Source organism: Echeneis naucrates, chromosome 10 (assembly GCF_900963305.1).
Source record: "Echeneis naucrates chromosome 10, fEcheNa1.1, whole genome shotgun sequence".
Lineage (NCBI taxonomy): Eukaryota > Metazoa > Chordata > Actinopteri > Carangiformes > Echeneidae > Echeneis > Echeneis naucrates.
This window is the reverse complement of record NC_042520.1, coordinates 14,684,679-14,708,520: the sequence shown is the minus strand read 5'-3', so window position 1 is coordinate 14,708,520 and position 23,842 is coordinate 14,684,679. Positions and strand designations below refer to the sequence as shown.

General features: G+C 41.6%; 4 protein-coding genes across 7 annotated transcripts; 2 read left to right on the top strand and 2 right to left on the bottom strand.

Moving 5' to 3' along the window:
- Window positions 1–1,488: 1,488 nt before the first annotated feature.
- On the bottom strand, window positions 1,489–8,713 carry LOC115049828 (uncharacterized). Its single transcript, XM_029512381.1, has 13 exons — window positions 8,619–8,713; window positions 8,356–8,527; window positions 6,326–7,537; window positions 5,321–5,497; window positions 3,735–5,210; window positions 3,559–3,651; window positions 3,373–3,477; window positions 3,158–3,267; window positions 2,864–3,055; window positions 2,612–2,774; window positions 2,346–2,511; window positions 2,064–2,158; window positions 1,489–1,980 (listed from the first exon to the last, which is right to left on the bottom strand). The coding sequence occupies exons 4-13, from the start codon at window positions 5,475–5,477 to the stop codon at window positions 1,895–1,897; spliced, it is 2,643 nt and encodes an 880-aa protein (XP_029368241.1). The 5' UTR covers window positions 5,478–5,497; window positions 6,326–7,537; window positions 8,356–8,527; window positions 8,619–8,713; the 3' UTR covers window positions 1,489–1,894.
- LOC115049829 (cis-aconitate decarboxylase-like) lies at window positions 6,640–10,415 on the top strand. The gene is made up of 6 exons (XM_029512383.1): window positions 6,640–6,785; window positions 7,199–7,253; window positions 7,357–7,544; window positions 7,802–7,894; window positions 8,350–8,555; window positions 9,108–10,415. Exons 1-6 carry the CDS (start codon window positions 6,768–6,770, stop codon window positions 10,033–10,035), a joined length of 1,488 nt encoding a protein of 495 aa, XP_029368243.1. The 5' UTR covers window positions 6,640–6,767; the 3' UTR covers window positions 10,036–10,415.
- A 6,028-nt stretch (window positions 10,416–16,443) lies between these two features.
- Window positions 16,444–18,870, bottom strand: LOC115050225 (glutamine amidotransferase-like class 1 domain-containing protein 3A, mitochondrial). 4 transcript variants are annotated; one of them, XM_029513028.1, is made up of 7 exons: window positions 18,559–18,870; window positions 18,032–18,115; window positions 17,707–17,829; window positions 17,480–17,538; window positions 17,235–17,339; window positions 16,938–17,139; window positions 16,444–16,828 (listed from the first exon to the last, which is right to left on the bottom strand). In XM_029513028.1, exons 3-7 carry the CDS (start codon window positions 17,739–17,741, stop codon window positions 16,636–16,638), a joined length of 594 nt encoding a protein of 197 aa, XP_029368888.1. In that variant the 5' UTR covers window positions 17,742–17,829; window positions 18,032–18,115; window positions 18,559–18,870; the 3' UTR covers window positions 16,444–16,635. The 4 variants fall into 4 exon arrangements, with proteins under 4 accessions (XP_029368888.1, XP_029368889.1, XP_029368887.1 ...); XM_029513029.1 differs by having other exon boundaries at window positions 18,672–18,870; XM_029513027.1 differs by having other exon boundaries at window positions 17,707–18,870.
- Window positions 18,871–19,136: 266 nt separating this feature from the next.
- Window positions 19,137–23,226, top strand: LOC115050224 (uncharacterized). The gene is made up of 9 exons (XM_029513026.1): window positions 19,137–19,267; window positions 19,485–19,598; window positions 19,699–21,375; window positions 21,466–21,565; window positions 21,649–21,797; window positions 21,907–22,019; window positions 22,105–22,194; window positions 22,297–22,419; window positions 22,498–23,226. Exons 1-9 carry the CDS (start codon window positions 19,213–19,215, stop codon window positions 22,702–22,704), a joined length of 2,628 nt encoding a protein of 875 aa, XP_029368886.1. The 5' UTR covers window positions 19,137–19,212; the 3' UTR covers window positions 22,705–23,226.
- The last annotated feature ends 616 nt before the right edge of the window (window positions 23,227–23,842 follow it).

The window sequence follows — 23,842 nt, the reverse complement described above, 5'->3', positions numbered from 1 at the left end:
TGTTTACATGTTGTTGTGTACATGTGTGAGCTTTTGTGTCTGTATCTTTTTTTAGTGTCTTAAATTTTTAGGCTGTGCAACAGTCTAAATAGCATGTTTGTGCCTGCAGCATCATTCCGTCAGAGAGCAGACAAAAAAGTTTCCTGACCTGAAATAGGGATGCTTCATGGACGTTTATGACATTGCTCTTTCAAAGTAATATGTTCTCTTGTACATCCTGATGATTCAATATGTCACCACGCCAATTCTAAATTGCTCTAAAGTTCATTCATTTGTAAAGTGTTTCCTGGTCATGAGTTACTGTCTAAGTCATTACAATTAGTTACTCCAACAGAAATGACTTATTATGAAAGCCATCACTGTAAGACACTGTTTAACTGTTTAAGTGACATAAATTAATGAGGAAAAGCCAGAGATAGGTTGCTTGATTTAAAATTGATGTGCTTTGAAACTAACATACAAAGAAAGATTTTCATTCCAATCAGAGAGTGCAAAAGCAAACTCCAGGGATAGTCCCTTCAACAGTACAAATCAAAAGTTTGGAAACACGTTCCCTTTTATTTAAATAGGAACATGTGTCCCAACCTTTGACTGGTACAATATATTATTCAAGTCTAAGTGACATATCAAAAAAATATAAATCTGCATGATTACAGCAAAGCAGCCTAATGAACATAATAACATCACACAGAAATCAAATAAAATAAGTGTATTAAAAGTTAAGTCCATTTTCATCAAGGTTGTCATGTAACAGGGATTGTATACATGTTGTGTACAGTGTAATTTTGGCAACTTGTGGAGATATGTTCCATCATTTTGTCCAGTTTGAGATGAAATGAAATGAAATTTGTTTCAACTATCCACAATGAATTTGAACAACTTTGGCAAACTTTTTATCTGGTGCCCCTGACTGGTTGAAGTTTGCATCAATGTGAAATATCTGTGTGATTGTGCAAGTTAGTTAGTTAGTAGAATTCATGTTCTAGTTAGCTTGAAAAGTAACACAATATGCTGGCTGATCATTTTCATCAAGCGTCATTTTCATTAAAATGTCAATCTTATTTGACAGTTGATGACCAAATATCTACAATGACATCTCAAGAGCTATAAATATTAGCATACAAACATGCAAAGAATAAGGAGGAAGGGCATGGTAAACTTTACACAAACTAAATATCAGTATATCAGCATTGGCTGTGGACGTGCTAAATATATCATTCAGCTTAAAGCATTGAGTCACTGAGCACAGCTTCCTCGCTGCTCTCATTGTAGTTTCTTCGAGATCACGCTGTGGTCCTGCTCATGTTACTCTGTGTCTCATAGCCTTGTGCCATTGTAATTATTTCTTGCTTTGCTTTACAAACGTCCTATCAAAGGAATAGTCCAAACACTTGGACAGTGTACTTCTTAGTGCCTGTTTGTAGTGTAATGTATTTTGCTGTTGGGACCCACAAATATTAAATAACAAGAGTCAAATTCACTGTTTATTATGACGGAATAATACAGTACAACACTGTGAGTTTTCTCTTCCAATGAAAATATATACATATGTAAAATTCATATCACCAGAGTATAATATAAATGTTAAAATAGATATTTACATAATTATCACAGTCCTTTCATGAAAACATTTTGACTTCGTGCTGGAATGACACAGTTGAGGAACTTTATCTTTCTCCACTCATGGTATACCAGCTGAGATTATGCTGAGAAAAATATATGCATATTTACATTGGATTATATTATAAATAATACATACATATATATATATTAAGCAGCTATACTCTATATACTCTCCCAAGGAATGTGGAATTCATATCAGGTGAAAAAAAACAGACTTAGTTGAGACTGAGGTGGAGTCTTTTGGAAAGGAGAGAAATTAAGTATTTTATCATTACACCATAATGCTTTTCACTCTGTCAAAGATCTGTCGAACCTTTACAGCAGGGACACAGCCTTCCCTCACAATGGTGATGGTCCCTGGGGAAGCAGTAAACCACAAGGGAGTTAGAAAAGGTCTGTCAAAGCCCACAAAGAAGACAAAGTAATGAGGATGCAATTACCTTCATCAACTCTCAGGCAGTTGACCACAGTAGAAGCAACAACTTCATTAGAGTTGCCATCACACAGAACTCCCTGGATCTTGTGTCCCAGTCGACTGTGGCAGAATAAAAGGCAGCAGATGTGGTAACTGTGCATGTGGTATCACATTGGTCAAATAATTAGTCTGCAGTACGAGCAGCCTATGAACTCTACAAACTGAAACATGGCAGGATGTGTATTGGGTCAGTGGAATAATAGACAAAGTATACATGAAACCCAAAGTTCTGTGTAAAAACACTGACTTGATGACCATGCTGTGGTGGGTGCTGTCTGCTTCTCCACTGGGGTTGGCTGAGGTAATGGCAAGAGGTCCAGTGATGTTACAGAGGTGGGCAGTGACAGTGTGGTCGGGGACGCGGATCATGATGCTGTCACGGGTACCAACGCGGTCATAAGCTGCTCCCACTCCTACATGAGATGATTTAAAAAGCGAGGCAAATATATCTTTCATTTATTGAAGCTGAATTAAGGGACAGGAGTTTATCTGCAGTCGCCAAGGGCAATTTACCGAGATTCAACAGCCAGTCCCCTTTGTTTACGATGCAGCTGATGCCTCCGGGATACACGTTCCTCATAAACTCCCAGAGCAGAGGACTGAAGGGAGGCTTGGCTAATACCAGCTGCTCCACACTAGAGATACAGATACAGATGGGCTTCTCTGCTGGTCTGTCCTGGAGCAAGTCACAGATAGAAGGTTGATGAGTTTAGCACAGTGAGGAAATATGATTCCACCAGATAGCACCTTATTTATCAGTCTTACTTTAATGTTGTAGATTTTCTCTATGGCCTCAGGATTCTTGCAGGAGGCAGCCAGGGCATAGACTGTGTCTGTGGGAATACCACAGACCCCACCTCTCTCCAGAAGGCCTGCAATCTTCAGGAGACCACTGGTATGTCGTGACGTTGCCAATGGACAGGGGGCCTCTGAAGAGGCTTCCTGTGTTACCTTCTCCTAAAAAAGGCCACAGAAGGAGGGACGCGTTGATAAAACGAACACAACAAATGCCACTGGAGCGTTAGAGGAGGAATTCAATGCAAGGGTCTGGTTAGGTACCTTTATTAATGCAGGGCCCAAAGGCAGCAGTCTCTGTGAGAAGACACAGTTGACCAGTGATGCCAGAACTCCATAAATGCAAATTATTGAAAACAGAGCAAGCATGGCCACTGTGAAGAGAAGGTTGTCGTGGTGTTTAGTTAACTACATGAATAGTTTTCGTAGGCAACACAGAGAGAAGACTCATCTTTTAAGATCTTATAAATGACTCTTACTTTCTAGTTGGTATGGCAGCCGCTGGAGTGTGGACAGCAGGAGACAGACCAGAACAACCTCCATGACTGTTGTTAGAAACAGCAAAACCAGGTTCTTGTAGGCAGCTGATATAAAGAATGAAAGGAATTAAAACTAGGAATGACGGTAACAATTCTTCTTCAGAAAAAAGCAATGATGTACCTCACCTATCAGCATGAGGAATGCATTAATGACAAGAAAAGCAATGGCTCCTGCTGCAAAGCCAAAGGAGGCTTCTGTGGAAATTTGCAGGAGCTCACCTGAAAAAAAGATTAGTGGTTAAAGTTTTGGGTTATTCACACACAACAAATCTCCATCTAATCACACATCTGTAGCAACATACCAGCAAACCTAAACCAGGTCCAGGTTGCCCACACTGCTACATAGAAGGACGAGATGACGGATCCGAAACGTCCCCCTCCTGTAACCTGCAGGCGGCTGACATAGATCTGGATGATGGCTCCAGAGATTAGGACCCAAGGGACAGTCAGATGGAGGAAGGAAGGATTTGTGCTCGAGACTTGCGCATGGAGGGCTGAGAGAGCTGCAACCCCATTCATAAGGTAGAACAGCGCATCTGTAGTCGGAAGCGCCTCCTGGTCTCCCTGATTAGACCTGTTGCACTTGAAAGCTTTCTGCAGCTGCTCAGTGGAGATGGGCTGTGGCCCAACAGGGATGAGAGACTTCTCTGCTATCGTGTTGATGAGCGATGAGAAGGTAGCATACAGGGAGGCTGCAGTGAACACCGAACAAGCCACACCAAAGAAGATGTAGTAACCCTGGAGGGGGATCTGGGGGACTGTTGAGACGGTGAGCAACACGAAGAGCATGTTGTGGATCAGTTCCAGGACGTTCATGTTCAGGCTTCCCACACAGAGCACCAAGGCTGCCGCCACAAAGAACCAGTCCCCCACCATTGGTTCCCTCCCTGAGGCCACTGCGCTCTCCTCTGCAATCAGAACCGAGACCACAAACTCTTCCCAAGCCTTGATCAGCCAATACGCAGCATGAAGACCAAACTTGGTGGTGTAGTAGCAATCTTGGCGCAGATGGGCATAGTAGCTGGAGAACAGCTGGGCAACTGAGACAATTGAAACCCACGCAACTCCCACACCGAAGGACTTCATATACCCAAAGCTGTAGAAAGCAAAGATAAATGGAGCAATGGTGTCAGAGAAGAAGCCCAAAGCCATGGGCTCAGCATATTTTGTGTTTTTCTTCTTCTCTTGGCCGATGCTTTGTGCACGTGCTGAGTTGGGGGTCCCCAGCAGCAGAACGTTAAAGAGAGGGGTACCAAAGCCTTTGAGCGCAAGACGTTGAGTCAGTCCTTTGACAAGCAGTGCAGCCGAGCCGTAGATGGCAAAAAGAAGAATGAGCAACTCGAGAACCCCAGAGACCACCAGAGCCCAGGAGCCCACTATGACGGCCACTGCTTCAAAAATTAAGGTGGCCGTGATGGCCCCGAAAACAAAAGGCATGATGTAGTTGACTGTGGCAGAGCAGAAGGCGAAGAGGAAGGACAGAAGGATGAAAGGGACCAGACCAGCAATCGCCGACTCTTTTACAGACAGAAATAATTGGCAAGTGTCTGAGGTGGAATTCTGACATGTGCTGTTTGTCACGTTGATGGACAAGGACATGTTGTTCATTGTTCTTAGAGCACTGTCTGAGGCACCAAAGTAGATTCGAGTGGCTCCAAAACTGCTCCAAAGAGCAGCATAGCCAATGAAGGCGGTGCCACTTAGATGATCATATTTTCTGAAGGAAAGCAGTCCAGCCACCAGTTGGCACAAACCACCGATTAGGATAAGATGGACACCTGTGAAAACCATGAAATTGAAATTAGATGAGCAATATACACCAATACATATATATACACATATATATATACCTTATTTTTGCTTAAATTTAATTAAATTTTCTTTTTACCTGCAAGTATGTTTTCCACTCCAACTGGGGCAATGCCAGTATGTGCTGTACTGAAGTTCTGCAGAAGTACAAGGAAGGCACTGATCCCATTGGACAGCATCCCCAACACACCTGGTTCACCATAGAAACTGGCTGGAAACCCATCTACGGTTGCCATAGCTTCAACCTGCAGCTTTACTGAAACAATAAAACGTGACTAAGAAAACATGTCCATGTATATAAATAGTATACGTGCTCTGAACATTTAATATATATAAAACAGTCTTTAATACTGAATGCGCAGGTTGAGAACACTGTCTTAATCTAGTTTGATTTGTTGGTTCATTTTATTCATCGATTTCTGATCATTTCATTGTGTTGTCTGAATATAGTACAGGCCAAAGGTTTGGACACACCTTCTCATTCAAATTAATGCAAACTTTTGGCCTGTACTGTATAGAAAGCAATACTTCCTTCAAATTACATGCAGCAACAGAAAGGTCACTGTTCTGTGCGATATGAAAGACAAATGAATTGAAAATACTCACAAACCTTCAGTGTAAAATAAAGAAAAAAATTGCACCGCTGGCAAACTCTTAATTCAGTTATGATAAATAATGCACTTCATTTAATTTTAAGTCAAACTTGAGCATTCTTCTCCTTCAGACTCTTTCCTGTCTTATCGCACCAAAGATTTTCAGAGATCTAAAAGTCCCTGGCTCAGCCCAGAGTGTTGACTCACTGTTTCAACATGACAGCAGCAAAAGACACAGAAGGGCCACTTTATTCACCTTCCCTGCTCTAATGACTGGAAAACCAAAAGTGTCCACATAAGTAATATCTTTAACACACTAATGTTTACCCCAAAGACAAGCACACCATGTATTCAAACACAGTTTTTTTTTTGTTACCGTTTAAAACCCCTGCTAAATAATAACTTTAATTTGTAATATTTTTTGTGCATGTAGCATCTGAAGAGTTATATATAATAAAGTCAAGAAAAGGAAAATGTAAAAGAAATCTCACCTGGTGATGATGCATAGACAGATGAACTGCTGAGTTGTTAGCAAGCAGGGATGAAGGTTTGTGATAAATAAGACTTTCTCATGTGGAGGAGGAGTTCCTGAAAATTCCCCTACACTATCCTATAGCCTTGTTGCTTGGCAGGTGACATCACTGTCTTACATCTTTGACAATATGATACCACACCTCTCCCCCTCTTCTTAGTGCTGGTTATGACGACGGAGGTAATGATTACTTTGGAAATTCCTCTTTTAAATCTGATAATGTTTTAATATATACTCGTCCTTCCCTGTTCCTCCTTGCCTGGTTTCAGGATCCATTGTGAGAAGTGGCCTATATAAGGCAGGTGCCCTCTCAGTCCAAAAAAGCATCAGCACCTGTTGACTTCAAAAAGCTACTGCGTCAGTACAGAAGGAAGAAATAAGTGGGAGAAACAGCTGGAACAATGATGTCAACACTGCAGGTAAAGCTTTGAAGATATTTTTCAAATATATTTTATAACATTTGTAGTAATGTTTGTTGTGTGTTGTATGTACAGCTACATTCAGTGTAGTGGAAGAGTTAAGGTAAAAGTTTCACAGAACTCTTTTAGCTTTCAGGGATAATATAACTGGGTTCTGCCGAATATTCAGCATATGCTGCTCCACACCTGTTACAACACCACCTCTCCACAGCAGCTCTTTCAAAAGAGGCACAGACATGATTTAATTACATCTGAGTTAGACAAAGAAAAGGCTTGAACACATTGCACATGTCATCAGCCTGTAATAGATCTGAGGTGTTAAAAAGATTATTACGTATTCATACAATTTTTGCTCTCCTTAGTGGTTTAGGGTTGTCTGTAAAGATATTGCATTTCTTGTTTTTATCCCACAGAGAACCATAAGACCAATGTGGGCAGTCAGTTTAATGCATAAGTCTGCAGTGGATGGTAATTTTTTTATACTTCACCACACCACACAATCTTTACAACTATCCCTTTGTTCATTTTCACTTATCTGAACTTAACATTCCTTGCTCTGGCCCTTCTGCAGTTTTGAAGCGTCCGGTCCCTGAGGAGACAGTCACTGGCAGCTTTGGGAAGTTCATCAGTGAAATAAAACCCCAGCAACTGTCCTCTGTTGTCCTCCACCGCAGCAAAAGGATGGTTCTGGACAGCATCGGGGTCGGTCTGATTGGGAGTACAACGGACGTGTTTGAACTGGCCCTGCAGCACTGTCAGGTAAAGCAGAGACCGGAGGGAAATTAAATTGAGACAAAGTAGCTTTTATCTGTTATGAGGCAATAACACAGATAAATCAAATGTTAATCTTATAAAACCAAACTTCCTTAGTCAGAACAAATGCTGTGAAATAAGATTTATTTACTTTGATAAAGATCATATAATGTCCTCGTCTGTGTGATGGCTGTAAAGTACAGTATTAAAAATACCCCAGTGACAACTTGGCATGTTTACCTGTCCCTGTCTTTTCCCCTCAGGACATGTATGCAGCTGATGACATCAGCTCTGTATACGGACGTAAGAATGCCAAACTTTCCCCAACACTGGCAGCTTTTGTTAATGGAGTGGCAGTGAGTATAAATAACTGGAACAGTTGCTAGAGTTGCAGTAGTGTGGCTGAAATTTTCCTGTTGATTAAACAGGAACATTTCAGACACACTACTGCAACTCAACTTTGGCTTTTTGTTTTGTTTTTGTACTCAGCTATGGTGCAATCTGGGCAGCTGGTCAGAGGACAGAATTATGACAATCCTAAATATACCTTTCAAATTCAATTTCCATCATTATGTCTGCAAACATAGCTTTGGCCAGTGTTCCTAAAAACTCCACCCGAATGCATTGCTCAATTTTGCATCCTGCATTTGTTTCTGATGGTTGAAGCATGTCACAGCATTACAGGAGATTTTCTAATTATAAAACACACTGTCCATGGAGAGCAGTTAGGGAGTGAATGTTGACCAAGAAATGTATTATCAAAGAAACTTTTATGTACAAGCATTTGATTATTAAAATCTTCTTCCTTCAGACTCACTCCATGGACTTTGATGATACATGGCACCCTGCCACTCATCCCTCAGGAGCAGTCCTTCCTGCTGTGTTAGCACTCGGTGACATGATGCCCACTAACAGAAAACCCAGTGGCTTGGACTTCCTGCTTGCTTTCAATGTCGGCATCGAGATCCAGGGACGTCTGATGAGGTTCTCTAATGAGGCCCACAACATCCCCAAGAGGTGAGAGAAAAGGTCCCATTGAAAATAGACATCCAAATTCATAGCAGCATGTGTTTTACTTACCTGAAGCGATCCAAGTTGAGGATTTTTTATCTACGTTCCACTGATTCAGACATTCATATACTCTGCTGACATCTGTGGTGTTGTTGACAAGGAGGCTGGTGCAGTATACTGTTCAGTCCCTTAGTCTGGTCAATGAGCTGTGAAGACGTTAGTGGCACAGCAGAGCCTCTGTGGGTCGCAGTTCCACAATTAGCCATGTGGAGGAGAATCGCACAGGACTTCGTTTGTTAAGCGCTCCCCTCAAGTCAAATGACCAGCCACATTATTTGCTTACTAAACAAGCACTGAAATGACAAAAATCACATCATTTCATGTCCCTAAAATATGCATTCTCAGCATGTGGAGAGGAGAGTCAGGCAAAAGAGAAGCTGTTTGTCCTAATAGACCCCTCGACTCTCGAGGAGTCTAAAGGAGCTCACAGCTCCTTTAGGCACAAAGCTGAATTGTTCCTAATAAACTTACCAAAGGCTCCTTTCTTTCTGTCACCAGGTTTCACCCTCCCACTGTAGTCGGGACAATGGGAAGTGCAGCTGCCTGTGCTCGCCTCTTGTCCTTGGATCACTCCCAGTGCAGTCATGCCTTAGCTATTGCTGCCTCTCTGTCTGGAGCTCCAATGGCTAATGCTGCCACTCAATCTAAACCGCTCCATATTGCCAATGCTGCACGCTTCGGGCTGGAGGCTGCTTTGCTGGCCTCACGAGGCCTCAAGGCAAGTCCTCAGGTCCTAGACACTGTCCCAGGAGTGGCCGGCTTCAATGCTTTTTATGAAGATTATGTGTCACGGCCTTTAGGGTCACCGAGTGATGACGGGCACATGTTCCTGCTGGAGGAGCAGGACATGGCTTTCAAGCGTTTCCCTGCCCATCTGGGGATGCACTGGGTGGCAGATGCTGCAGCCTCAGTCCATAAGCACCTTGTGGGCTTTGGCCACAGCACATTTTCCCCAGCTCAAATTCAGGACATCCAGCTCAGAGTCCCCAAATCAAAGTACATTAACAGGCCTTTCCCTGAGTCCGAGCATGAGGCCCGCCACTCCTTCCAATTCAATGCTTGCAGTGCTCTGTTGGATGGTGAGGTGACGGTGCAGTCCTTCACACCTGCTGCCATGAGCCGCCCGGAGCTGCTGGCTCTACTGAGCCGTGTTCACGTGGAGCATCCTGATGACAACCCAGCCAATTTCAACCGTATGTATGGCGAAGTCCAAGTGACACTTCTTGGAGGAGACATTCTGAGAGGACGCTGCGATACCTTCTACGGTCACTGGCGCAACCCACTGACTGATGACAGCCTGAGGAAGAAGTTCAGAAACAATGCCGGGATGGTGCTTTCTTCAGAAAAGATTGACAGGGTGATCGATGTGGTGGACCAGTTGGACAGAATTGAAAATTGCTCCTCTCTTCTGTCAGAGCTACAATGAACAATCTGCATGACACATTTGTGCTCCATGCTGAAGAACATCCAAATTAAAACACCTTTTACATTTACTAAATGTGTTGTAAATGAGGCAGCTGCAGGCCATTTCAAAGCACTTATTTTTTCTTACACTGGTCTCATTTAATAGTGTTGTATGTGATCAAAACATCTATTGAGCCAGTTCAGAACATATATATCTAATGTATATTGCAAAATTATTTTAGTGTATTGTTTTATTCTATGAAGAAAAGGATATTGTGGGCTATAAAATCTATTTACTTCACAAAAGGGTAATGATGGAAAGCTTGCATAGTCGCAAATAACCTTGTATATAGATTACTTTGCTTTATAACCTGTCGTCAGGGTAAACCTTTGAATGTCAACATTGTTGTTTCACATTAAAACATTTTATCACTTAAGTGTCATGTTGTGCAGTGTTCTTGTTTTCATAAATCTACTGAGTGCTTTCTTTGTATCACACAGAGAAGAATGTTTTGAGCACGTTTTAATCATTCTTTCTGGCTTATAAAAAAAAGCCCCTCCTATATCGTCTTTTAAGTGTTCAATGTTACTGTCAAGAAATCAACAAATGGTGAACCACATTAGAAAAAAAATGGTTACTCACTGAGACTGAATCATTTCGTGGATGTCTATTTTTTGTCCTTCAGTTGAAATAAGTAGGCAAATTTGCAAAAATTTGAGTATGAAAAGTTAATACATCATTGCCCTGCACTGCTGAGTGTATTTGGATTACAAACAAAAATAAACATCCGTTTTTGAAATGAAATAAGAGCTGTGGAAACAGTTAACCTCATTCATACCTCAAAAATCAAAGCATAATGTATAAGGCCAGATTTTGTAAACAAAGAACAAAGAACCTGGGCCCTTTTTTCAGCACATTTGGCACATACCCCATTTTGGCCAGTCATTTGAATTTGTTATCTCCATTTTCTATTTCCTGACGGTAAATGAGGGAATTTTCCAGGCATGGAAACTCTGTGTGTAAGTCACATCTTATCTTAAGGTTCTTGTCTTAAACATCTGATACCACTGAGAAAATGGATATACAATGGCAGTAGAGTAGCTTGCATCCCTTTTGTATTGTGGGAGTGCGGCAGTGGGTGGAGAGCATAGCTGAATCCCCATTTTCCTTTTTATTGACTGTGCCATAATACAAAAGAAGTGGTTATGTTACAGCAGAACATCTCAGCTGCAAAGGCTCTTTCCTCCTCATTTACCGGAACACAAAGATAAAAGAAGCAGTTTTCAGTGCAGGAAAATCCTTCCAGTAGTTTCAGTGTTAATGCGCCATTTCAACAATCTGTCATATCAATTATTTTTTCAATTTCCAGGTCTCAGGGGATGCTGGAGCTAATCTCAGCTCACACTGGGTGAGGGTGGGGTCACCCTCGACAGGTCACCAGTCCATCACAGAGCCAACGCACAGAGACAGATAGAGCAACAACCACTCACACTCACACTCAGACCTACGCACAGTTTAGAGTCAGCAGTTAACCCAAACATGATGTCTTTGGATGGTGGAAGGAAACCCACACAGGCACGGGGAGAACATGCCTTACCTTTGTACTCCTGAGGATTTTCTTTCTGTTGTTCTTTTTACTATATCAAACAATAGCCTAAGTATGCATAAATAAACACAACTGATGGTCAACCACTGCAGCTGAGATTTCCATGTGATATTCATTTAACCTGTATGAACGAAGATCTTCACATATTTGCTCTGAACCTCAATGTTCTTGCAACCCAACCCAGTGCACTACAGTACTTTGGACTCCTGCGGGAATCTATCAGTAGCTTTTACCCAAGATGAATAATGTGATCAAATTGAATGTAAATGACTTAATTGGACAGCTTAAGTTATTTTTGCCTGCCTCAGCTGTGCTAGTTTTCCCAGCAAGTAGAATATCTGCTAATATGTAGTTCAGTCAGAAAACTCGTTTCAATACAATAAATGCAAACATATATTGTATACATTATAAAACTTTATTTATTTTACTTCTCTGTGGGTGCGAAGGCCCTATCACACCTTCTGGGCTCCATCTGCCCTTAAAGCAGTGACTGTGCATCTGTGAGGAAGAACATAAAAACCAGACTGACTCAGTGTTCTCCAGCTCACCCTGGACCTCTGAGCATCTGGCTCCCCCTGGTTGTGGTTGAATTGCTTTATTTTGTTTTTGCATGATTCAACAGTTTCGCAAACGTGGCTCTCAATACATTCCTCACCTTCACAACACACAGCTGATAATTTCACAACCAAGGAGATAAATTGCTGTCATCATCCACATGAAAATAATAATTTGATAAAAGCTTACTGTGAGGTCCAACTTATTTGTAATGGCCTGAAGTGGGCAAAGATTATTCTACTTTGGTGTCTTATGATTATTGTATAAAAACATGATATAAACTGTCATTAAATAAACTGAGGCCAGTGATGAACACTGTGGTCTCTCTGTAGATCAACCTTTGTATAAGATCTATGGGATATACAAAAGTAGCAGAGAACATTAATATTGTTTGGAGCCCAAATACTTTCATAATTTTGTAATGTCAAATTTTGAAAATAATCGCCATGGACAAAACATTTTAGTTAAGCATATGGTTTTGTGTGTTACTAATCCCATATTTAGCTGTAAGCCAAAAGCAAATGGAAATATATCATTTGGTTTTTAGTGTGTATGTGTCAATGGATAAGTCATCAAATTCCCACTAGTAGGATACGTAATTTTTCAGATGAACACACACCCAGAGTTCTTCTGTGATTGTCATCTTAATAATAATTGTGTGCGTGGATGTATAGCTGTTACGATGTGTTTAGGCCTGTAGGGTTCTTCATATTTTACATGCTGCTCACTGAACAGACTCCAGGCAATCACTATGTGTTCCTGTGAATGTTTCTTCTGACATGAATCATACTCCAAAGTGTTTAATAGGAAATGTAAGCGAGAAATGTAACCCATAAGATCACCTGCCAAGCATTACCTCCCTCAGGTCTGCGCCATCTCCTCGACTTGGTCAGCTGCTTTCTGCTCCCAAGCCGGCCTCCCTTTCTACCACCACATGATCTAAACACCCGTATACTCTCATGGCTGCCAAAATGTGTATATGAAAGTTTCTGCTTAGAATGCATTTTTCTGGTGAAAATCTTAATCTTACCATCAGACTTGATGTTGAATCAAGTATGACAAGTTGAGTATGACTTGGTTTTTTGCCTGCAGCTATGAGAGGTATAGACAGTATGCAATTGCATTGACACACCCAAGTTCTACAGAAAAACGTGTGAGAATGGAACAACTGCAATAATACATATCAATGAATAATGCTAGTCTTCATATAATTTTTCATTAACATTTCAATGTTATGACTTTCTAACTGTGATTGTAAATTCTTTCTCCTCGTCATCCTCCTCCTCTTCTTCTTCTTCTTTTTTCCTTGTTATTATTATGATTATTACCAGAATATTAAACACACTATGGGGTCACACTGGACAGGTCACCAGTCCATCACAGGGCTATATTCATTATTGTTAGTGGTTTAATAATAACAGTAATCATTAGCAAAAAGAATAATTATTACAGTGATGACCATTTGATCATAACTGGGAAAATAGATCTTACAGAAATCCCAGACGAGTGGATGCAGGCTGATGAAGCTGTACTGTGGCCTCTGCTGGCTGGGGGGATGTTTGTGAGTCCATCTGTTTGCTAAAGAGCAGAAATACCAATATGCACATACAATTACACACATTGAGCATAAAACAATATGAATGACTTTTTCTTTTCTTTTCATGGTCCATGATGGATTCCTGGTCCATGCCAGTGATACTAACACGTCCCAGAGGAGACACTATGGGTTTCTGACCCATTATGTTCCCACATGTGCGAACTCCATACAGGTGAGACAAACACAGTTGTTCTTATATTCCACAAAAGAACATGAATACTGCATACAGGTGAGACAACCATGGGTACACATTGCTTCCTGCAGCTCAACAGGTTATAACTTAAAGTATCTAACTTGTGTAACCTGTTGATCCTGACCATCTTTCTCTTCCTGAGAGGATCCTGCCTGACCCAGAAAATTTCTTGTCACAATGTTGGTCTGTGGAACATTCAAGCGTTTCTCTGACAAGTAAAATATTGCCAGATGTGTTCTTCCTGCACCATCTTCCACATTTTAAAGCAAATTATTTCTATATGTTTCTATGTTCAACACATAGTGAAGACATATAATTCATTCAAATTTGACTTCATCCAAAGGTTTTTTTACATTAAAAATTTCATGACAGATGATGAACATTGAGGCAAAAGACGCAGTTTTTATAAACTGAGAATCCTAACCGATACAATTCAGTTTTCAAGTGACGTCACACCATTGAGGGAACGCCCCCCTGGAGGGCAAAACACACTACTTCCTCTGCCTGTCCTGCAGGCAGCTACTTTTTTTTTTTTTTTTTTTTTTTAACTAGTTTTGGCTAAACTTTGACCAAAACGCCGGATAGTTGCTGTGCAATTGGCTGCACAAATCGACAAGGAGACAAGCCTTGGTTGTGCTTTTACAGAATCCCATTTCCCCGGAACCTGCCATGCAGGTGCAGTGGCCAAATCTCACCAATCCAAGCTGTCAACTGTAGGAATGGTTTACCTGACATTAGGGAGGGAGAGCGTTTGGATCAGATTCACGTTATAAGGGACCGTGTCAACCTGACCAAAACATTAGCTAACGTTAGCTAACGTTAGCACTCACCTTTGCTTTGACAGTGGAGAGTTTCTTTTCCATCACTGTTGACCCATCCAGACTGAAAATCCGTACAGCTGTCCGTACTTTTGCTCTCATCCTGGCGGCAGTGTAAGAGGAGGGATTCTCCACCAGATACATGGAAACATCGCCAGCAGGGACTGAAATACGGCGGCGGGTACCGTGTATGGGTCGCAAGTGCCCAAACCGTAAAGTTTAATCTCATATCTTGTGTTTTCCTTTTTAGAGACATGATCTAAATATTTGTGTCTTGAAACTGTATGGAAATTGACGGGTTTGTGTCGTTGTTCTCTGGCATTTCCAGCGTTAGCCGCCATCTTGACCCGGTTTTTTTTTTGCCCTCCAGGTGTCAGCGCGAGTCACGTGACTGAAAACTGCATTCCAGGGAACAGTTAAAAGGACTGCCTCAAACTCAACAAACACCTGCAGGTACCGTTCCTGAATCTTAAAAACTGAGAAATAGTCTCTCTCCCCATATATATATATATATACATATATATGTATACTACAATAATTGAGGCATAATAAAGAATGTTCAGAATCTCTGAGAAGCCTATCTGAATTTCTGTCTTGGAGAGATATTATTTTGTAATATAACAAAATATTCTATCCATACATATCAACTTTAAATATATTAAAATTATAAGGAATCTTTGAGTAAACTGTGAATATAATTTAAGTAGGCTAGCTCATGGTTGGGGAGAGTGTCCTCTTTTTTGGAAATCAAAATATGGTCACCCTATTATAAATACAACCTGTAAGACAGTGAACCACAACATCCTCCTAGCTGTATATTGGGAAAAACCTTTCTTGGTTTGATTCCTACCCGCTGTCAGTGCATTTTGGCAAACAGAAATGTTGTTTTCTTATTTCCTTCCAAGAGAAATCTGGAGTGGTACTGGGACCCATCTTTGCAAAGAACTCAGCCTGACTTTCTAATTATTGCATGATTTTTGATATCACTGCAATGCTGGTGATCCTCAGCTATACTTGGGGTTGGTCCCAAGAGATGACCCCACTTTCTCTGTAAAGACCTCAGTCTGTCTCTCCAACATATTATTACTCAGATTTGAATAATGATATCCACATTTTGTTGGATATTGCAGCTGGTGTGATTTCATCAAAAGAGGGTTTCTAATGTTTTAATATTTAAATTTATTTGATATCATATTAAACAAAATAATTCTCCCTTGCAAACATAGATATCAAAATCACCAATCAATAAATGTTATAACTTTAAGAAACAAAAGAAATAAAATCAAAGACTATAACTAACAAAGGAGCAAGTGCATATGTGTTAGCGCAGTGCAGAGTTGAGCCTACAATCTAAAGACCTATGATCATTGATGTTTTAAATGTAAACCACTTAATGCAAAATTTGGTTACATGCTGCTTTGGTTTCCAATTTGTCTTGCCTCTCTGCACAAAGGCACTCCTGGCATACATGGATATATCAGCCACTTTAGAAATCTGCCAGCAGAATAAGCTTTTCATATTAGGTCCAAACAGAAAAACATGTCATGTGACAAGCCATTTCTACCATGTTTGTATTAGAGTTTATTTTGGTTCAATTTTAGTTCTTGTAAAACCAAAACAAACAAACAAACAAACAAAACAACAAACCAGAGTATAGTGCAGTACATTTGTTCACTGACTTTTATTAAACAATGACATTGGCAGTTTTACATCAGTGGAATGCTCAGTGAAGGTGAGTATCACCTAAATTTACATGATACCACAAATTTGTATTTAGTACATCTAAGATAGAATCAGAGAAATTTGGTTTTGAGGTCATTAAATACAAACCTCCTCCATGCAGTTAGGCTTTTTAAGCCAGTATCAGAGTCTCTTTAACTAAGACACCAATTCCATCAAAAATCTGATGAAAGGAGGCATTACACATGAAGGCACAGGTGGTGACCAGTTTGTTTTTGACATCCACATGAGCCTCTCCCACATCCTTGTTCACATGTTTGCAGCCCATCTCCTTCAGCACACCTGCTGTCTTAGCGTACGGGAACCTATAAAAACATCAGAGGGAAAAAACGCAGCATTATTATTGTTATTATACTTGATTTTTTGTATGTATATATCCATAAATATCTGGTGACTACAAAGCATTTCTCTCACTTTTCGCACTCTTCGTCCTGTCCCACAGTAACCTCACAGCCAGGCAGCAGTTTGACAGCAAGGATGGGGGAGATGCAGCACATGCCCAGCGGCTTTCCAGCCTTGTGGAAAGCCTTGATGATCTTCTCCAGCTGAGGCAGGACGGTGCAGTCCTTATTTTTCACTGCCCAGTCACTCAGGTTCTTAGCCACACCAAAACCACCTGAAATAGAGAACACACAACATATTAAGAACACAAAAGGTGAAAAATAAAGTATAACTTATTCAAAAATAGTTTACTTAACAATGCGTTCTCACCGGGGATGATGACAGCATCAAATGCTGAAACATCCAACTTGGCCATATCAGCCACGTCACCCCTTGCAATACGGGCACTTTCCTGCAGGATGTTTCTTTTCTCCTCTGTAGAAACACAGAAACAACATGCAGTGCTATATCCTGCATCAAAACGTCATGTATACATCAACAATTTAAACAGATAACCTGTAGCTGAGGCTCTGCGTCGCCCAACACGCCTCCCCCTGGGCTTGCTGTGCCCTTGCCTTGTCCTCCTAGACTTTGATAGAGTCTCTTCCAGAGCATGCCCGTTTCCTCATCTGAGCTGCTTTCGAAGCGTTGATAAAGGTTTTGTCAAACTGATGTGGTTAAAGGTACAAGAAGCAAAAACAGGTGACAAATCAAAGCAAACCCCAACATCTACTGAATTGAGGGATTTATTCACTATCTGACCCTTACCAAAAAATCCCCATTTGTAGTTAAGTACACTTACGTTGGAAAACCTGCTCTCCAATGTTTTGCATACATATTTCACAACTGCAGAAGCACTACAGTCATGAAAGGTCTGCCTGTGGCCTCAGTTTCTTCATTTGTTTACTGAAGTCTTCTCTCACTGCTGATATAAGCATTGTCAGTGTCAGCATCATCTGGGCCAACATTTCTAGACATGCCACAGAGCATGATTGGATGTTAAATACTTAACTGCCTTGTTTGATAAAACGGTATAAAATCTTCAGCACTTATATTTCCACACACAGTCAATAAGGTATATTGTCACCCACATGTATAGTCAAGTAAAGTATGATGTAATTACAAACCCTGGCTTCAGCAAGAATGCGGTCACACTTCAGGTCAATACTGTGAGGATTCTGGGGGGTCAAGGGTGTATCTGTTGTCCATTGCTATACAGATACAGACAAAAAAAACAGACAAACTGAAGAAACAGACAAGCAGGCGGACTAACAAACAGTCCCACAGATAGCTACCAAGCTGAGAGAGATATATAGAGAAAAAGAGAGACAGACAGATAGCAGATGGCTCTGAAAAGTGCCTTTGGGTTTATATGGATAGATGCAGGGTCAGTGTTCAGGAATGGAAACTAAAAAGAGAACAGAGACAAATATTTGTGTTGTAGGCTAGTTATAGTCTAACTGTGTTTCCATTTATACAGAAAGGCTTTAAAAAGTGTATGGAACTGCTTGAACCAAGATTGAACCATGAAGGCCAATTTAGATAAACTATATGAAATATGAAATACGAATATAAGAAGATAAGATAAGATAAGATACGATTAGCTGATGATTAATATTAAATTAAAAGGTTCAGAAGTGAAATAAAATCTAACCCCTTCTGTGCGCCGTGGCATATGACTATCGTGCTTGCACGCACGGAATGAACTTCCAATTGAAATACATTAGTTTGAAAAACGTTATGGCTAGCACGAAAAAACAAACAAACCGATGAAACAGATTAAAAAACGCGACAGTTTCACGATGTCCCGTGACACTGGGTTGTCCTCTCCTCTTCACGCGCAGCCAGATGTTTTCCCTCCTTCAAAATCTCCATCAGAAGCCACAAAAACACAAGAGAAGAGCTGCAGTCATTCAGCATTTAGAGACCACATGGACAGGAAATGCAAACAAAAACAAAGGGAACGAGGAAGTAAACGCTGCACTGCGAGGGATCGGGCGACAGTACTGTAGTTCTACAAAGTATTTCAGCCTGGAATCCCTTTTATTATTATTGTGTAGTTAAAAATATATTTCTGTACGAATCAAAATCCACAGAAAGTCTTGCAGATTTGGGAGGGATTGTAAAGTTCACATTTAACGTAATTAAAAGTTGCTATTTAGAAGCATAACATTAGTGAGGTCTTTTTCTACTCGTCTTTCAGTCTGATGGTTTGTCCGACCCGTCATCCTCCGGGAAGTCTCTTGCGTGATGACGTCACACGCAGCCGTATAAAGAGCAGCTGTGCGCTCAGAAGTTCAGTCCCACTATGGCGCACCTCAGTTCTCTACATTCCTCTGTGGGCGTACTGGGCATCTCTGCCGGTAAGCTGTTTCATATTTACTTGACTAACTCCAAGCATTAACAATCGTTAATCATAAAATCAAACTGAATTATTATGAAAACATACATTGTGCGTTATATACATGATACATGATACATGATATTTAAATTTAGGTTAATTCTACATTTAGGCAGGAAGTACAATCATATCTCCTTCTTCAGTAAGTTTTTAGAAATGACTTCTGTTAAAACCTTCAGGGTCTCTCCTGCTCTTGGTGAACGACTATGGCAGCTCTCCAGAAAATAACTTGATCCCCCAAACAGCTCTGGGGATTCTGCTCCTCATCATTTCGGCCCTCTTAGCTTATGCAGGTTGGTTTTCATGACTGAATATCAGAAACCCTATTTTTGCATTCTTGTGTAATAATGTAAATCCTCTTCCTGGTCCCTCTGTTCCCTCTCTGTCTCTCAGGTGTCCGTCGCAGTCTGTCCCACGCCCAGCTGTTTTCATCTGTGTGTCTGACTGTCTCTGCTCTGTGGTGTGGTTCAGGTCTAGTGTACATCCTGGTGGGGCAGGGAGTTGTTCAGCCCACAGAGCTGAGAGCCGCCCTGGTCCCCGGTCTGGCAGCGTTCACTTTAGCTCTGTTCATCATCGGCAGTGTTGCCCTCATTTTGAGGAAAGCAGTTCTGGCTTTCTTGGCTATTGGTATTAGTTTAGCGTGCGCCCATCAGATTGCAGGTCTGTCAGCTGGCGGTTTCGGTCAGTCTGCCACGGCGGCTAACTACCTCCTCGTCTCTCTGGTGGGCTTTTACTTTAGTGTTGGCCGTCTGCTGTCCGTTATCACTGACGGTAAACTTCAACCTCCAGGAACAGGCATTCAGAAAAAATCAGAGCTGCAGACAGAGCAGAATCAGGGATGCAGTGATGCGCTGTCAGTGGGTTTGGTGATGAACCTGTTGTCTGCCTCAGTGTTGGCCTGTCCCCTGTTAGGTGTCGTCCCCCAGCTCTTCACTGGTCATGTCCCCTGGCTGTGGACCGCTGGAGTCTTCCAGCTTGGCATGTGTGTTCTGTTTTACCGAGCGATGGACACACTAGCTGCCACTTTTTCTGGCTTCACTGCTCTGTTGAAATTTGCAGAAGGTTACAGTGCTCTGTTATCGTTTTACTCAATCCAGCCTTTCTCCCCGGTCCCCTTCCCGGTCGTCTTCTCTGTGCTTTTCTTCATCTTGGCTGTGTTCAGTTTTCAGAAGAGTTTGCTGGAGGGGCTCTACCAGTTCTTCTTTGTGGCCTACTGTATTGCCATTGCAGCTCAGCCTCAGGGTTTCTTCCAAGGCGGCACTCAGGGCGTACAGGCAGCAATCTTCATAGTCTCTGCGTTCATGCTTTTAATTGCCACATTCAATATGGTTTCCAGCACCATGATTCCCACAGGGCAGGGCCATTTCAAGGCTTTAGTAACGAAGATGCAGGGACTCGCCCTCAGAGCGCACGATAAAGAGTTTCATACTCCTCACCTGGGCTACTCCAAATATGCAGATGCAGAGGTTTTAGGCCATGCCTGCAATGTGTTGGCTGCTTTTGCTGTCACAGCCACAATTGGTGACAGAAATCCTCTTCATGTGCTGGTTTTGCCCTGGGTGGTGGTGGCTGGTGGGGCACTCCAGCTGCTCTGTGGCTCAGTGGCTTTCGCTCGGGGGAAAACATTTGAGAGCACAGTTTTCATTTTCTATGGCATGATGTGGACAATGTGGGGGCTGACACGATATGGCGGCTTGTACGGTGAAACGAGAAGCTTTCATTTGTCTGTGGGGATCATTAGCTTCATGCTGTTTAACGTTTTAGTGACAGCCGCGGCACTGTTTCTAAATGTCGCCTGGTTTGTCTACGCCTTCACTTTCCAACTGATCCTCATTAGCTTCCTACTGGATGCAGTCGGTGCTCTGCCTTTTGGTTATGACATCGGAGTCACCATAATCTTTGGGCTTGTCAGTTTTTATTTTTTCCTGAGCCACATTTTCAACAGCACCTTCCAGTCCCCTCAGATCCCCTTAGGGAACCCTTTAGTCAAGCTGAGTGGTGTTGGGGGAGGTGCACATGTTTGTCCACATGTGACAGCCCGCAAAGCCTCATCAGTCCAGCAGATAGCAGGTGAGATATCAAAGGCAACAGGGTCAGTTTCTAAAATATACATCTGTTTTTGTACTTTGATGTAAGAATATTTTATTTTCTGTTCTGCAGAAATCATGAAAAACGGCGGCATATGTGGAATGCCTACTGACACCGTCTATGTGCTGGTGGCAGCTTGCAATCGACCTGATGCAATAGTTAAAGCTTATAAGTGAGTTTTCACGAGCGGATCCTTATCCGTATTCACTGATGCTTTCGCTCTCATTACTCTCTGATTGTTTTGTTGGATTTCAGGGTGAAGAAGAAGGCGGAGGACAGACCCATGTCCATGTGGGTCTCCTCCATCAAGCAGCTGGAGCCGGTGCGTCACCTGCTGAGTCCTCTGCTGCTGGACTTCATGGAGGCTGCGTGGCCCTCCTCCATTAGCATGGTTATACCCAGAGGTGGGTGTGTGTTTGTGGATGTTTGTTCAAATGAAAATGTATGATTGTGTGTGTAGGAACCTCATGTGGGTCTAGCCTGAGCATCACATTAGTTCCTGCTCTCTCACAGGCCCATGGTTGGACTTCTACGGTTTGGGAGATGCTGCCAAACACATCGGGACCCCACAAAGCATAGCCATCAGAAACCCGGACTGTGCTGTGGCCACCCACCTGATTAGTCTGGTAAGTGCATGAGAAACACTTGAGGTTCTCGAGTGAAACTTGGGGCAGAGCTTGCAGGGAATGAAACTCCATCTTATCCCTGTAGGTGGGGCCCATTGCAGTAACGTCAGCCAACCCTACAGGCGAAGCAGACACAACTCACCACAACCAGGTTTATGCCAAACTATTAGACAAGGTGATGAGTTACTGATTTTATTTTATTCATTTTTTTCAAAGAGTACACAAGTTTTTACTCTTTTGCTGTAAGCTATCTGCGCATTTCATTTGGCTCGGTTAGGTGGAAGGCGTTCTGTGTGATGGCCCCTCCCCAGAAAATATTGCATCTACTGTGGTTGACTGTACTAAGATTGAAACAGGACACATTGGTTTCTTCAGAGTGGGGCTCATTCCGAAATCCAAGGTAATGTAGATATATTGTTGTGTTCTGTCTGAGTACACATTGTACTGCACACTCACTCTAATGCTGGCTGCTGTGAAGGTTCTTCAGATCTTTGAGGAGGTTCAAAGACGACACAGACACGGACAGACCAATCCAGTTTTTGAGCCCGATCTGCATCCAACAGAGACACAACCAGACCTAAGTTCAGACGAAGACAGCACAATAGAGTCACAAAGAGAGACTGAAAACTCAACACCACCCACAGCTTCACCTGAGCAAAGCCCAGTCCTGGGAGATCGGTCTTAGGAGCAATACAGAGAAGAGGATTCTGTCAGCGGTGTCATGAATGTTATATTGTAACCTGATGAACAGTATTGTCTCATCAGTTGTGATTGTTAAGCAAACTTTGCTAATGCACAAGTTCAGGTGCACAATCATTTGCTGTTGGAATGTATGTAGGAATTAATGTTTGTTATGTTAACTGATGTTAATATTGTAGCACCAAACAGCAAAAGTGCACTGTGTCAACTATTAGAGTACTGCATTAAAATACATCACATCAATACTCATAAAGTACACAAAAAATAAAATAAATAAATAAATAAATAAATAAAAATAAAAGACAGAGATAAGCTATATTAATGAGTTTAAATGATTAGTAAACAGGTTTACATACTAAGCTGTTTCAGCTGTTGTCATGAAATTGAGCTCATTGTCTCTTGAGCAATTATTTATTTCATATTTATATTGTTTTTTGTTATTTTTCTATGTCTGATTATGATTGAAAAAAGTGGCTAAAAGGTATTTTGTAATAAAATACGCCATTTTGAGACACATATGGATTATTCAGTCGTTCATTCATCTTCAACCACTTACCCGTTTCCGGGTCACGGGGTGCTGGAGCCAATCCCAGCTCACAGTGGGTGAGAGTCAGGTCCACCTTGGACAGGTCACCAGTCCATCACAGGGCCAACACACAGAGACAGACAGAGACCAACAACCACTCACGCTCACACAGACCTACAGACAGTTTGAATTCACCAGTTAACCTAAACATGATGTCTTTGGACTGTGAGAGGAAACATGTGCACAGAAAGGCCCCAGGCCATGAACCAAACCTGTGACCTTATTGTGGTGAAACAGCTCTAATCACTATGCCACCATGCTGCCCATATGAATTAATTCTGCATAATTTTATTTATATTGTTCTCACAGAAATCCAAACAAAAGTGCTTTGGGTTCATGTGATTTTTCAGAATATCTATGAATATGTTCAGTCTAGCTTTTTTCTATTACTTCAGGTGTCTGAGTATATGGGATTCATTTTAATCAAGACCATTTAATTTGAATGGTGACAACAAGGGAAAACACAGATGGCGGGTACTCATGAACTCAATATTTTGTCTTCTTTTGAAGAAATCAAGGAAATCATTCTTGACTGCAC